Source organism: Micropterus salmoides, unplaced genomic scaffold (genome assembly GCF_014851395.1).
Source record: "Micropterus salmoides isolate LMB-PRFRI ecotype aquatic unplaced genomic scaffold, ASM1485139v1 Ms_hic_scaffold_4, whole genome shotgun sequence".
Taxonomy (NCBI): domain Eukaryota; kingdom Metazoa; phylum Chordata; class Actinopteri; order Centrarchiformes; family Centrarchidae; genus Micropterus; species Micropterus salmoides.
In genome coordinates, this window is record NW_024043372.1 from 7,959,346 (window position 1) to 7,976,001 (window position 16,656).

At 37.4% G+C, this 16,656-nt stretch overlaps 1 protein-coding gene across 1 annotated transcript; it reads right to left on the reverse strand.

Annotated features, from left to right (window-relative positions):
- Nucleotides 1-1,185: 1,185 nt before the first annotated feature.
- Nucleotides 1,186-16,082, reverse strand: LOC119886962 (protein-glutamine gamma-glutamyltransferase 2-like). Its single transcript, XM_038697978.1, has 15 exons — nt 15,903-16,082; nt 13,437-13,607; nt 12,336-12,590; nt 12,019-12,137; nt 11,007-11,135; nt 9,788-9,965; nt 8,814-8,949; nt 7,334-7,443; nt 5,960-6,075; nt 5,651-5,777; nt 5,419-5,561; nt 4,218-4,392; nt 3,900-4,063; nt 3,220-3,353; nt 1,186-2,760 (listed from the first exon to the last, which is right to left on the reverse strand). The coding sequence occupies exons 1-15, from the start codon at nt 15,925-15,927 to the stop codon at nt 2,613-2,615; spliced, it is 2,130 nt and encodes a 709-aa protein (XP_038553906.1). The 5' UTR covers nt 15,928-16,082; the 3' UTR covers nt 1,186-2,612.
- Nucleotides 16,083-16,656: the final 574 nt, after the last annotated feature.

A 16,656-nucleotide genomic window follows, 5' to 3' on the forward strand; every position in this document is an offset into this window, starting at 1 on the left:
CTGCCCTGAGTTAACTATACTACTGACTACGGCTGCAATATTGCTAAGCCAAAAATATTATTCTGATTACATGGTATTTAAACCAAATAATAACAAATCAGAATATGAAAAAGAGCAGTTAAATGATATAAAAAATTACAACAATACATACTCAAGGATTAATTTAGAATAAATTAAAAGAATAATTAAAGAATACATTTTTAAATTTTGAATTAAATAACATTTTATTGCAATGAAAGTAAATATAAAAACATTGAGCCCATTGAGCTACCAGTAAATATTAATATATCTGAATGAAACTTCTCACAGTAACTATGCATCATAAAAGGAACAGAATGAGGAGGTGGGACCTGGAAAATGTTGAAAAAAACATTGGCCATTACATTGAGTGGCACCCTAATACAGGTGCATCTCAAACAAAAAAAAATTAGCTGCACCTGTAAGTCTAGGCATTCATCAAACTTTGCAATCGGATTTCAAATCCAAATTAAATTCGTATGTACATCCTACTAGTTACAGAAAATGTGTTTTCTCACAAACCAGACCAAAAAAACTACCTTTTCTCAGAAAAAACGTTTGAGATGCACCTGTACTTTGTTTAGTTAGGGGTTGCATGTTTTATTTTCGAAGTGAAAACTCCCACAGCTATGAACACATCATTGGGCAGAAGTCCATTGGTTTCTATTTTAGAGAAAGGAGGGTCAGACTGACAGACTTGTGATCACTTTCTCTTTTGCACTTTCATGTCCATTATTAGGCTACATTTGGGGCAACTTTTTTTGCCTATTTTGCTACATTTATTTAAAGTTGATTTTGCTTTCATTGTCTTTCTTTTGATTTTTTTAAGGTTGCTCGGATGCAAGCACATTGGAAGCGAAGCACTTTGAATTGCCTCTGTTTGAAAGTGCCATTGTATCTATGTTTCCCTAAAATCCAGCACACTGTATCTCCAACTTAACTTAACCAATAAAGGTGTTTTTTCGCCTGTTAGTGACTTTAGATTTGTATGAACCCTCATCACACCTTAGTGTGGACAGGAGTTTAAACCAAAGAGCTATTTATCCATCTTGGATTGTTTCTTGTGAAGGTAAAAGTGTTTAATATTTTGAAATTTACAAGACAAATGCAATAAAATAAATAAAACCATAAAACAGTGCAAATAAAACTGACCACACACAGTCCAGATTACATAGCATTTGGCCTTTTATTTTGTTTAGCCACAAGGACACACTTTAACACCATCTCATTTCCTCACAGGGGCAGTAACAAGCATATGTAGAGAATTAATGGATGGATTGATGGATTGATTTTTTTGGTGCAGTTCAAGCTAAGAGTTAAGAAGACTGCAGGTTCAATTGTAGCCTGAACATTCCTCACAAATTGAGAAAACAGTTGTCTGTGTGTATCAGGTTTAGCTGCATTCTTCTGTGATGCAAACTTTCAATTTCCTGTTAAGACTTTGAACCCAAGGTCAAAATGTAAAGCAGGCTAATATTGGTTTATTAAATATTTTCTGTCGACAAAACTGACAAGTAAAATGTAAAAAAGTGTATGTAAATATATATATAGACAGCTTCAGCACTACACTGTTTCTGCAGCAGATTCCACTTTCACCTGGAAACCACTGCAGCATATACGAGCTTGTGGTGCAGCATCATAACTATGGAGATATTTGTGAAGAGTCAGGTAGGAATTTTTTTTTTTTCAAATGAAAAATGTCCTGATTCCACTGCATATCTTTGGGATGGATCACTTGTTAATGATAAAGATTCTGAAGACAATCTATAAAAGTCATCAGTACCAGATTCAGTGTCAGATGGTCTCTAACTCAGTTCTTAAAGAAACAGCCACAAATATTAACAGCCTCACTATTCAATCAGTGCCTCAAAATATAGTCTTATTTATTTTAGCAAATACAGCGTTGTCTGATACTTAAGTGGCCATTGTATGCAACATCATTACAGCAGATCCAACAGGGCAACAAACATGAGCAGTCAGACGACCAGAGAGGTTGTAAACACACCATATTATATCCAGATATAATCCAGATTATCTAAACCACTTTATTTAAAAGCAAAATAGAACGTGCGCCTGAAATGTTCGTAATAATCTCTTAGTGGACAGAAAAACTGTGCATAACTACAGTAAGCAGAAGAGGTCAAAGTCCAAGCAGGAAGTGTTTTGAGTGTTTACAACGGACAGTTTGGCTAACAATTTTACTGTTTGCTTTTCTTGTCTAAATTTGGCTAACCTGGAGGTTTGTTTCCAATCTGTATGATCGTCTGACTCGTGTTTCTTGCTAACATCAGCTTTGCCAAATTCACTATTTCCATGACTCTGTAGGGATGAAGGAAATGGAGAGCATCACTCCTGAAGTGGCGTCCTTTTGTCACTTACAGGATTAGTTTGGTGATATTCTATATTTTTCGTCTTGCAGGTAAATCTCATTAAAAGACCAAAAGCAACAATGAAGTGATTTTACTCAAAAAGGATTATTTGGTATGATTTTGTCCCAAGGTTCCCTATCTGAGGACTTTTGCTTTTGTGTGTTGTTGTGTTTTATTACAGAAAGTGTATGAAAACCATGATTCTTACTCAGCGATACTGAGAATTTACAGCCTGACATTGACACTGCAGCTACCCTTGATGTGTCTGAAAGTGGAACAGTCGAAGTTGGCCACCAGAGTCTTGTCGCCAATCTTGTTGGGAACAAAGAAGAACTTGACGCGTATTCCGTTGTTTGGCTTCAGATCTGGAAGCCTGTGGGTAACACAAAGAGTAGTAAGAATAACAATAGTTTGAGGGTCACACTGTATATTTATATTGACTGGTGTTACCCAGATTTTGGATGGCAGTGTTGTGCAGTAAAATGTCTCAACTGTATTGAACCACAATAACATATTGAAAACTGTCAAGTACCAAAAGCTAGTTTCCAATCTCTCATTAGATTCATAATATTGTATGCTTATTCTTTGATCTCAGTTCCTGATTTAAGTCAAATTTTTACTTTGGGAAATTCTGGTTGCTTATCAGACCAAGTTGAAATTGAAGTCATCACTTTGTAATTATTGGTGACATTTTATAGACTGTAAAATTAATAAAGATAACCCACAGACTGATCCATTGTAAAAACAATTATTTGTTATTTGGACCTACTGTAAGCAGCATAAAACTTTATACAGGATCATCCCCATGACGTTATCTTAGACACACACTCACGTGTTTACAATCTCCTCTTTCAAAAGGCCACTTCCAGTTAGAGTCAGGGTGCAGTCCTTCAGCGTCTCGTCAACTGGGTTCATAAAAACCACTTCCCCAGATGCCTCACAGTTCCATCTGGTTGGACTGGAAACCTGGAACACACACATTTTAACAGATAATTCAAACACACTCAGTCAGGTAACCAAAAACAATTAACCTCATTGCAAACATTTTTTTGTCAGTAATGCTTTATACTATTCTGGTTCTTAGTGGGACTAAACTTATTTTCATAAACATAAAGTACATGTTTCTTTGTTTATGTGTGTGAGGGCAAACCCTGCAGCAGCACACTGATTTAGCTCACACACTGAACACATTGCACTTACATAATAATCTTACCAGTGGGGAAAAAAATATCAAAAAGTAAGACAGCCTGTAGTTTACAGGTAAAACCAACACATATATTAGTAAAACAGCAATCAAAAAAATACATCATCACAGAGCTGCGCATGGCTGTAGAGTCCTGTTATATGGTCTTGTTTATAAATTGTCTTGTTATATATATATTTATAACTAAGACCCAGACTTTGAGTATGATAAGAGATACTAACAGCTCTAACTAGTGTAACAGACACCTGAACAAAGTCTGATGACAGGTGATAGATAGATAGACAGAGAGACAGAAGTTTTCTACTGACGGTGATGGAGATGGGAGGGTTAAGCAGCACAATGTCCTGCACAGCCAGGTATACGTTATTTGGCTTCTGTTTGTCCGTGACCATGACTGAAACCTTCATGCTTTCACACTTCACCATGTGTTTATTGTAAGCCAAGAATGGGACCAGGATAGGGATGGATAGATCTTCAAGAGACAAGAGGAAGAAAAGAGAGATTTCACATCGGTTCAGTTTCACAAAAACATACAGTACTTTGAGATATCTGTCTTTGAGAATTCTGCATCCAAAATTCAAAAGCAACATCTCTGTCCAGAGTAATATCTACAGACGAAGATTCACCTCTCCCAGGCTGCAGTGTCTCCTCTTTCACCTCAGTCTGAATGGTCACAGCTGGTGAGCCGTTGTACCTCATGGCTTGGACACTGATGTTGATAGACAGCGGCCTGGCAGCATTGCCCTCAGTGCCCAGCACCAGCTTTAGGCTCACATCCCTGCCGTTCATCGGTTTGGACACCTGAAGCACCCCACAATGAGAAAAATAATGAGGTACTGTCATACACAGACCTATCCTGTATACAGGGATATCACCCCATTGAAGCCTGTGTGAGCCAGTACTATAAACAATTTTCAGTATAGTATAAGTGACTAATCATCTGCTTTATTTACCAATTTATTTTAACCAAAGTCCTAACCAGTGGGTTGCAGAGATTCTTTGAGGGATGGTGGCAAAAATGAAAAAACGGCTCCAACAAGGACACTAAAAATGATCAAAGGAATAATTTCTACTGGGGATGGGGGAACATGTGCACCTCACTTTAAGAGTTTCAGGTTGGTTTTCTTATTTTTTCTCTTTTTAAAAAAAATTAATTAATTTTTTTACCTGTCCTGCCTCTTAACATTGGCTGTCTGTGGTGCTCCAGAGTATGCTGAACCACACTTCAATGTAATTTGGCATAATTAACTGACCATAAGTAATGCTGAATATATGCCAAATAAATAAATAGATCCCAGCAGCCTACGCACTTCTCAAATGTCACAAATTTTACATCAAATTTATCTTCAATAAACAGTGGTTATGATAAAAGTAGTGCAGACTTCAAGATGCAATAATTACGATGCTCTTAGCTTTTGACTAGTGGGAATGAGGCACTTACAATCATTTCTAAGAGCATCTTAAGTTACAATGCTTCTGGTAAACACTTATGAAGTCTGAAAGATGAATTTTATAATCTTCATAATTATTTAGGGAAATGCTGCCCCATTGAAACAAATGTCTCTCTCTTTGAGGAGTTACTGTAAAAATCACTGGAAGGATAATTTGTGACAGTCCCCCCAAAGGCTCCATTGTCTTTTGTGTTCATCATCTACATGCAAAATCTTAAACTCCACCAACTATACAACACTACCACACATACATAATTACAGTTATAACACCAAAAAGAAAAACTCAGAAACTAAGAAAACATTATTTCACTTAAAATAAGATATAAAACATCCTGTTCAATAACTCTAAAGGGAAACTTTGGGTACTGTGACGAACCTCTTCAAATCGTATGGACAGTGGAGTGATGCAGTCTGGGGTTACTTCATCATTCACCTTCATCGGTCTACTCTCGACTGGCTTTACATTGGGGGAGAGTCTGCTGACAGCGTATTTGAAGACAGACCTCTCCTTCTCTGATCCTGTTAGGGTAGTAATTCAGTCAATTTCCACCGTTCTTCAGTTGCTACAGCTGAAGTTTGTGTGTGATCTGTTTGTCAGATGAACCCACCCTCTCTGTATTTGTAAGAGTCGGTGATGTCCATCCTCCTGTTGGAGCCAACAGACTTGGTGGAGATATTCTTACCAACTCGTTTAGTATCAGACAAGATATTCACTTTTGAACCGTCAGCTTTGATCTGACATGACACACAAACACAGACAATAGAAACAAAACATCTGAAACACAATTAGCTTTTTGAAATTTGCTGCAGACCTCAAATATATATTTGATCTATCTCTCTATCTCTCTATCTATCTATCTATCTCTCTATCTATCTATAGATATAGATATAGATATAGATTTGAGCTGCTCACTGACCAGCCAGTCAATACAGTCGGCATTGACCTCTGCAAAGACAAATGGTACGTCATATTTCAGGTCTGTGTCTCCGTTAAGAATGGCTGTGACCGAGGCAGGACCGCAGCAGTATACACCTACAGGAGGACAGACAATTAAAATCATAAAATGGAGTAACAAACTTCTCAACTGACATTGAAGGTTTTTGTTCCACAGAACAGTTTTCATCCTGACCTATTGTGTAATGCGACTTTAAGCCACTATCTGTAGGATTTAAAATGTTCTTACTTTGGTGCCACATGGTGGTCGCATGATGAAAGCTGTGTTTGACTTTGATCCAAACAAAAACCTATGCCTGTGCCATCATAACTTGCTGTAGTCACATAGAGCTTGTAGACATAGTCCTGTTATACAACAGGAGTACTATGGCAAATCAATAAAACGGGCAGCGTAACTGTAAGTGTAGAGCTAAGAGGATTAGTCGATTAGTCATCGAGAGAAAATTTATCCACAACTATTTTGATAATCGAAATATTGTTTTAGTCAAATACCAAATATTTGTTCCAGCTTCTCAAATGTGAGGATTTTGGGCTTTATTTGTCCTACATGTAAGCAAACAGGATAAGCAAGCAGGATGATGTGGGTGTGTTGTTGCAGGTGAAATGCAAAACAGCAAAATCAGTTTGAGCATTCTTTTATTTATACTCCTTTGTTCAACCCTGAACCCTTTTTATGTGTGCTTGTACATATTTGATTAGCCACTGCAGTTTGTTTGTGACTTTGTTGCACTTCCTTGCATTCACTTCCCCATGTGTTCTGCAGAAGCAATGATGAGGAAGCCAGAGTTTTTTGCTGCAGTGATGTTAATCTTCACTACTACTTCTATCCAGTTATACACATGCTTTGTTTCGTATATTCATGCCCCCCAGAGGATCATTGTAATGTTTTCAATGATTCCTGATCTTGATAGCACCATGAGGTCAAAGTTTCCTCTTGAGCACAAGAAATATAAACATCTGTCAGGCAGATTACCCTGATATTTTCTGAGAACAATTATGAACCCCAAAGGATGAAACCTTTTCATTCATCTCCATGAGCTTTCTGCTTGTGCCACCAAAATGTTCAACTGTTCACACAAGACATCTGAAGTTAAATCATTATTAGAAACTAAGAATATGCTTCTGGAAATGTTAATTTGCATGAAAAGATAAAACCTTTTTATTCTGAATCCCTATTTGGATGAAATTGGATTTATTGAATTTAATGGATTTATTTTACATCAATAAAATCTCAGATTAGAAGGTCAGCATGTACAAATAGGACAAGAAACAAGGTCATTAGAACAGGAAATATGTACCAGTTTAAGTTTATGGAGATAAACAAGTGAGTCTGTACCATCGCTCTTCTCCTGTGGTGTTGGGTCCAAAACTTGCCAGCCGTCATATTTGCCATCTTTTGCCAGGTCTGGCCGCCTCATCCACCCCTCCACCCACACGTGGAAGTTCCTAAAACAAAAAACAATAGTCTGATTCTGCAGCAGTGCAGTAGGCTGAGACAATCTATCAGGAGCAGCTTCATCTGCTCAAAGTACAACACTGTGGTCATTGTAACTCTAATATTTTGGTTTGAAAGACGTGTACATACTACAGCACCTGAAATTATATTCAACAATAATACACTTTCTTTAAAGAACTGCTCCGAACATGTTTTAAGACTTAAAAATACATTGAAAAATAAGTTCTGCCCCTTCAGCAGATGAATGTGAAACAGTCTTTTAGTGTCAAACTCTGCACATGCATCATTCTGCACAGTGAGGGTCCAACATCAAGTGAATAACTATAAACAAAACACATTTAGGATGTCTGGGATTATTGTGAAAACTATTGAAAACGTAATCTAATTTAATCAATATTTTTATATTGACAATAGATCACATTACTGCTTATATGTAAAAAAGGTCACTTGTATTTTTTTTGGTTCACTCTCACCACTCTCATAGTGTCGTTTCCAGCCTCAGGATGCTGCTGTTTTTGATAAAAAAATAAATAAAAAGCTCTTAAATCCCCTCTGTACACTACCTGCTCTGCACCAAACAGCAGACATAGTTAGCTGTCAGCTGGAGAAGAAAGTGGATAATTTAGCAGCTAAAGAGCCAGATTAGTTTGTGGAGACCAAACCGGAGCTAAAAGGAGAGAGAATTTGAATAAATGCTAATATTGCACTGTGCCTGCTGGATGCATGTATGCAATGCATGTATGCATTCCTAACACGTTTGTCAGTTTTGTGATTACAGTGTTTTTCCACTAACACAAATATTTGCTCTTCTCCTTAATGGCAGTAAAGCATTACCTTCAACAGTCCTCATGCTGCACATAAATGACTTTTAAAGTTCACCTAATGTTAACTTGAGGCTTCAGCAGTCTGACTTAAGTGAAGATGCCTACTTGATTTGTTGACTCAGACTGCTAGAGCATTATATTAGCTTCAGCTGAAATGCATTTTTGCACAAAACAAGGAAAGTAAGACAGCTACTTTGGGAATATGGGTTTTTTCACAGCCAGTATTGACAGGAGGAATGATAACAGCGACCAACTCTTTCAATGGACATATGGCATGTGATTATTATCTATTTTATATTTACTACTACTACTACACATATGTTCCTATGGATATATCAGTCACATGACAGATGTATGTATGTATGTAACTTCTATAATGAAAAAGGAAACAAAGCAAGCTAACCGAAAGTGTTTGGTGAATAAAACAGAGTGGTGCACTGGAGTTGTGCAAGTTTGATGGACTTGAAGCTCACACTGGTCTGCATCTTGCCATCTGTGCATTCTCAAAGTAAGAAATTGTAGATTCTTTGTCTCACCAAATACTGTCAGGGGATTCTTTCTCTCTCACTCCGTAGTCGGCGTGGTACACGTCGATGATCAGATTGCTGTTGTTGTCATGGGCTGACTCGAAGTTGGAGACCACACGGCAGGGGATGCCCAGCAGGCGCATTACTGGAACCACACACAGAGATTTGAGTCATTCAAATAAGTTCATTTAAAGTAACTACAGCTGTCACATAAATGTAATAAAGGTAAAAAGTACAATATCACTCTCTGAGATGTAGTGGAGTAGAAGTGTCATGAAAAGAAAATACTTTACTAATAGTAAAGTACAAATACCTTTTTTTTTTTACTTAAGTACAGTTCTTGAGTCAACATACTTATTTGCTGTCAATTTTTCAATTCATTTCAGCTACATATAAATTACAAAACAATTAATTTCATACATTTCATTAAATAAGTAAATAAATCATTAAAGGTGTGTGTGTGTGTTAAATAATAATAACAATAAAATAAAATACATAAAGTAAAAACAAATATTAAAAAATAAACATAAATAAGTAAAACAGTAAGTGTGTGTGTGTGTGTGTTGCTAATTAATTTCATATTGTTCATCCAAATGAATGAAATAAAATAAATAAAACAGTAAAATGCAGCTGTTATTTATGGATGCAAGCTGTTACATCCAGAAATCCATCCAATCCAAGTGTCATGTGATCAGTGTCAAAATAATGACTTAATAATAGTAATAATTACTTGCATTGCCCAAACAGTCCCAGACCCACATACATTCAATTTGAAGCAATAAAAAACAGAGAAAAGCAGCAAATGCTCACATTTGAGAAGATGGTAACAGCCAATGTTTGGGATTTTACCTTAATGAATGGCTTAATTAAACAATCCATCAACTGACTATATAAATTATTTGAGTAATTGTTTCAGAACTAGCATTTATCTTTACAGATGTTGTTCCAGGTGTGAGGACCTGCAGAGTCAGATGTTACTGTACCTGAGCACATCACACCGGCGAACACCCAGCACTGCCCGTACTTGACCGGGCGGCAGTCAGTATTTATCCACTGCTTAAGAATGGCATGACTGCCATTCCACTGAAAGGGTGGGACCCCGTCCCAATATGAACCGTCCCAGCGTCCCAGCAGGACACCACGGTCGTCATTACAGTTGATCTGAGACAAACAAGGAAATTATCATAAGGTGACTTTTTTCTCAAAATTACATTTTCATTCTTCCCCTCCCAAGAATGACCCAAACACACCAAACACTTGCCATATATATTGAGGATTACATCTTAAACTCTACCTCGTCACTGTCCTCTCTCCTTCTGTCACTTTTTGCAGGTATTTCTACCTCCGGAGCTGTAGAGTCTGGATCTGCGGTTGCAAGCCACCTACCACACCTAATCTTCCTGCACTATACCTGCTGCTGCAATTGTTATTATTAGTCCTATGAAATGCTTTATATTTTTTTTCATATTTGTATTATTGTCACCATTACTATTAATGGCGGCTGTGGCTCAGGAGGTAGAGTGGGTTGGCCGTTAATCGGAAGGTCGGCGATTCAATCCCTGTCTCCCCCAGGCTGCATGTCGAAGTGTCCTTGGGCAAGATACTGATCCCCGAATTGCCACTGGCGGCTGTCCGCCAGTGTATGAATGTGTGTGAATGTCAGTTTCTGTTTGAGCACTTAGGCTCAGTGTATGAATGTGTTTGACTGGTGAATGCAGATGTAGTGTAAAAGCGCTTTGAGTGGTCGAAAAGACTAGAAAGGCGCTATACAAATATGGAGCATTTACATTTATTATTTTACATCTCTATGTGGAACCTGCATTGTGCTACTGTGTGCTCTCTGGCCTCTTTCTGTACTGCACAGCATTGATTTGAGCTAAACGCTGATCTAGGCATGCTAACATGCTCACAAAGATAACTCTAATATTTTAAATGTAAAGTTGGTATAATGTTTATCATGTTCACCATCTTAGTTTATGTTAGAATGCAAACATTTGCTAATTAGCCCTGAAGAAGTTAAGCTGAAAATCTCACTTTTACTGTCATCTAGCGGTGGAAAGTTTCATCGCATCATTGCTGGATTTTGGTACTCAAAAAACTCAAAAATGTCCCTTAAAAAAAGCCCATAAATATCTGTGAAACATTTCTTTGCTGCTATAAAAGGTTTATTGAGGTATGTTTAAAACACACAGTGTGACCTACCATGGCGCTGACCACACGGCTGACGTAGATGGGGTTACAGCGCGCAGAAACATCGTCAGCTGGGTCATTCAAGTGTTTGTTGTTCATGTCCAACATCTTCAAACAAATGTCCACCATGTTGTCTTCAAACTGGGCAGAAGGAGACAGGAAAAGAGGAGATGCTCTTATATTGTATTTTATTTATGGTAATACATTGGTATTAACTGCAGATGTTTATAGTATCAACTGCTCAGCAGTAAGTTACAGTAAGTTGGTTAGTTAAAACTCCATTCAAGCAAAACATATTACAAAACAGTTTCCCTTGTAGAAACTGTTTTATATTCAAATTGCTCAAATTCAATAAGCTGAAGTTAAGTCAGTAGCTCAAATTGGCCAGGTAAAGGTCAGAAACTAAAATATAAGACATCAAATTCTAAATTGAACATCTGGAATACTAAGGATACCCCTGTCTGGGACATCAGACAACAGATAGATGGATAGATAGATAGATAGATGGTTTTTCAAAGTGTTTCCATGATATACCTTTAATGGCATTTAAATGTCAACAGAAAGTATTCAATAGTGATTCAATTTTACAATTAGGTATTCAATTCCTTATAAGCATAAAATCTTTATGGCCATTACGTGCTTCCAAAAAACTCTTCACAGGATTGAAGATGGGGAGAGGTCTGTGTTTAGGGGATGAAATAAGCAAATTGGCTTTCACAACCTCGACAATCCACTATGTAAAATAAGTATGAAGTATGATAATAGTTTATTTTATGATGCAAGAGCGCCACTGGCCACAAAATTACCTATAAAACATTAAACTGTGCTGGCACACTCTGGGTGCTCTGGATATGCCGTACCTGATTGTGATTCATGCCACACGTGTTGAAACGTAGAAGAAGAAGAAAAATGTCGTTGATCAACAACAGTGTTACTAATGTGGCCATTTTGTGGTCTGACTGTGCATTGGGTTTAACGTCAGTCAGTTTTGTCTATGTATGTGTGTATATGTGTGAGTGAGTACCTGTCCGTAGTCCCAGCTCATAGGGGAAATGTAGCTGCCACTTCCTCGGTAGATGATTCCTTGTTCATTCATTACATACTCCTGCCTCTGCTCCCCATTAGACAGAAACACCCAGTCATCTGCAGAGAGAGTGAATTAATTCAGACAGACAGACAGACGATAGGTCAATAGATTAGATAGTATATATGTTATAAGTTCAGATCTTAACTTAAGTAAAAGTACATCATCAGCAAAAGGCACATAGATTATCAAAAGAAGATATAGATAGCAATATATATCAAAATAACAATCTATATAACAATAGACTGACATCTTACCAGGACACCAGGGGTTGAAGAGCACCACCGGCGTTGCCAGTAACATTTTCTCATCCCTGTGCGTCACATACATCAAGTACTCCCCTATGGGGGTGTCGGCCGGGGGCGTAATGGTCAGGTTCAAGAGGCCTGTTAGTGGGGAGGAACTCTTGTGAAGCGCTATCTTCCACACTGCCTTTGCTGATGGTGAACCCTGCACTCTGTCTGGGACACTGAAGAATGACATCGTCCCCCGAACATCGGATGGGTGTTTTCCTGAGGAGAGGAGACACAGAGGGAGGCAGACATTCATTTACTGTTGTAACAAAACCATCTGTTGGTTTTTACTGACTGTTGGTTTTTTTTATTCCCTCATGGTCAACAAATCTCTTAAAAAGGCCACACCCGGAATACTTACACTACAAATAAGTATTGTTTATTATATTGTTGTTACTGTGTCGTCAAAGCCTGACATAGCTGGGTTTTCCTCTATGCCTACTGCTCTACAAAGGCAGAGAGCGTTGACTGCAAAAGTATGCAAATTGAGTACAAATAATGTGACGTTTTCAGGCTAGTGAAAAGTACACCTAAAATGCAGAACTGCCATTGAACAATTACCAGGGGAAACATAGTATCTACAAACTAAATGTGTTCTGTGCAGACAGGATGCCGAATCGCTGTGAGACCATGCAAGTCACGTCATCTGAACACCGAATTTGAACTCATGTCCAACATAGCATGTTATGAATGTGTCACATTTATACTCTCAGGACTTCACGACCTGTTCCTAAACACTTGAAGGCACATTAACTACATATCGTGACAATGAAATTGTCTTGTATCTGATAAAACTCACTGTCAGTTTAAACAAATTATTATTCTGAGTGATTGGAAAGTCTACTATAGGCATTAATCGGATACATTCTTTAAAAAATGTTTTGATGTATTTATTTACTATTCCTTTTTTGGTTTTAAATGTTGCAAGTTATTTTGTGTGAATGGACTGGTGTCGGCATAATATAGGATTTTTGTAAATTGCATATTCACACAAATTGTCATTCTTTGTTCATTATAATTTAAACCAGAAAAAACATTCATTCATTCATTTAATAAAGGACCAACCTGTCATTGCGACGATGTTGAGCGGGTAAAGGTCCGGGTTGAAACATTGCGTCAGTTTTAGGGTCAGGGTGAAGGGCTGGCCTCGCCTCACAATCAGCCGATCCACAGAGATTTCACTGGTGTGGTGTTCAGTGTTGTTGGTCTGACAGTGGAGGTCCACTCCCTTATAAACTGAAAGAGATTAAACATACAAACATTAACAAGTGACTAGAAGCTCTTAATAGAATATGAGTACATCAGGTTACTCAAAGAGAAAGCAAGCTATGAAAAGTTCATCAACTCTTTAATATAAAATTTATTTATTTATCACTTTTCTTATAAATAGCAAATCCCCAAGTAGAAGAAGCAAAGACCTTGTTCATCCGTGACAATAAGAAATCATTTAATTAATTTGCTTCGATAAAATGCAATTTTTATGATCTTTTTCATGTTCTGAACTTGTGTACAAGGGAAACATATCAGATATAATTACTATCATTTTTATGGTTACCCACAGTGGTCATGTAAAAAAGTATGTTAGTCATACTGTAAATTATTAAAATACCATTAAGTTGTCATTCTGTCTGTTAGTACAACATGTTTGTAAATATTATTTATTACATTATACGTTCAAATCTTTTATTAAATTATAGGTACAGACACAGTGCACATAATGAGTTTGTATTACATTTTTTAACACAACCCCCCCCCCGCGCCACCTACCCCTCAGCGCCACCTACCCCTGACACTTTACACTCTGCTGACTACTACTTTTAACCACCTGATACTCTACCTGCCCTGCCCCTAGTTTCTGCCACTACTGCTACAGCATAGTAACCGTTAACATGCCGAGCCAGTTTGCTGAGGCGAGTCCAGGTCTCTGCACATCCTCAGTTGAGTTAACTGAGCGTGACCCCTCCCAGGCTCAATACAAGGGGCATTGAACTCAGTATCTGTCTGTCTGAGACAGATTTTAAACCACGCCATTGTTAATTTCTCCATTTTACATTTTAAGGGGCATTAAGTGATCTGTGACCTTGTGGAAACTCATTGTGTAATAACGTTATGCAAATTGTATGTCATTGTCTGTAACATTGTACCCAGTATAATGCATAATTTTGATCACTTGCAGGTAAAACATCCAGACAAACATCCAGACATACAGGTTAAAAAGGTTTTAGACAGAATAGAAGAGAATACAACTTTAGAGTGTAAAATGGTCTTTGTCTCACCAAAACATAAAAGCAGCATGAGCACAGGTAGGCTAACATGTAAAACCAGTGACCTATCAACTGAGACAAGGCTAGAGTACAATACAATACATAAGAAAGAATATAGATAAAAAGAGTGCTGAGTCCAAAACAGATAAAAAAGAACAGATGAGAATGATTTGTTAGACTCCTTTGTCCTGACAGTATGCATGATCATATCTTAAATCTTATCATCCCTGGTCTATATATTGCTACTTTTGCATGAGAAAAACCACACCCTGAGGAGCATCTGTAGAGAGCAAGTCAGACATTGTTTCTCTGATACAGACTCTCTGTGGTCAATTAAATTAAGTCACCATTAATCCAAAGATCGACATGTCTTTGTTAAAGGACATGTGCATTTAAAAAGTTAAAAGCTTTGAGAGACCCAGGTTCAATCCCACACTGTGACCCATTCACCAGTGTGTCCATGAGAAAGACACTTAACCCCTAGTTGCTCCAGAGGCATGCGACCTCTGACATTTATAGCTATTGTAAGTTGATTTGGATAAAAGCGTCAGCTAAATGAATAAATGTAAATGTATATTTCTGTGCAGTTAGTAGTGATTTACAGTGAAAAATTGTCAAGTTAAATGGCAACATGTAACCTAGACGTTCTTCAACCTGCATATCATCAAATCACTGCTCATAGTTGCAGACACATACTGTAATGTAAGGAAATTAATTTTCCAACACATCAGTGCAGCTACATGATACTGGTACTGCTTAATATTTTCAATTTTAAAACACAATGCCTTTACATGCATCATTATATTAAATGGTAAAACATTAAAGAAGTGAATAATTCTACATACTTTACTGTCCCATAGCTTATTTTGCATAGCGTTTTATCCCATATTTACCCACAGGTCAACATCAGACATTTGGCATTTTTAGCATGTTAAAACATCTACTGTAAAGCGTCCTGCTCATCACCAAACAACCAGACAAAGTTAGCAACTAGCTGATGAGAAATGTAATCTTACAACATTTTTTAAATTTAATTTCAGTCCACATTGACTCCTAAAATATGAAATTTCTGCTCACTAAGGAAAAGTGTATACTTCTGCCCAAACATATGTAACCAAACACAACATTAAGGAATTCATTCATTCACATACAATGTATGCAAGCAGGTTGATGGTGTCTCACTGAATGCAAAGACCCACACAAGACAAGATATGATGATAAAGTTACTTAAATCAGATACCCATATTAAAAATTCTGGTGTACTTACCATTTTTTTTCATGTGGGCTGTCATCTTTCCAGAACTTTCTCTCTTAAAATAGTAGATGTAAAGACAGGAAAATGCACAGTGACAGGTGACTTAGTGCTGATTGATTTTAAAGCATCGTCCTGGCCCAACCCCTTCTCAAATTAACATATAACAGGTCTTGCAACCTGCATTAATTTCCTAGGAGCTTAAGTGTGTGTGTTTCGACTTGTTACAGATGAATCAATCAAGTTAATACCACCATTGCAACCATTATCTCTCAAATGATGTGACACTGATGTAACATCTCTTATTACATGATGCTGACTGACGTGATGACAGGTGTGGAATGTGTCTGATAGATGTGTATGTGTGTGTGTGTGTGTGTGTGTGTGTGTGTGGAGGGGGGGGGGGGGGGGGGGTGTTGTTGAGGGTTGAATTGTTTGGATTCTGAGAAAAGCAAGACTCAATGATTTATCAGGGAGTGTTATCAGCCGTTGGTGATGTAACTGCTGACTAATAATTCTCTTTTGCTCTTTAGAAAAGTGATTTATAAATCACATTAAATTACATTACGCTGTACACACCCTAAAAGATGCTTTACCGTTTCTAATGTTTCACAGGACCTTTTCTAACACTGGTTTTCCTACGGATCTAGAATTTGGTGTAAAGACTAAAAAACTGCAATGGATATTGCATTGTGCAAGTAGTGTGATATTAATTGCACTATACAATATCTCACAAAAGTAAGTACACCATTCACATTTTTGTAAATAT

Bases quoted from the DNA above. Each gene is read 5' to 3' on its own strand.
- LOC119886962 (XM_038697978.1), bottom strand. From the start codon at position 15,927: ATGACAGCCCACATGAAAAAAAATG. The intron at 4,064-4,217 runs GTGAATCTTCGT...TGTCTCTTGAAG, and splicing joins GACACTGCAGCCTGGGAGAG to ATCTATCCATCCCTATCCTG. The intron at 3,354-3,899 runs GTCAGTAGAAAA...TGTGTGTTCCAG, and splicing joins ACCCTCCCATCTCCATCACC to GTTTCCAGTCCAACCAGATG.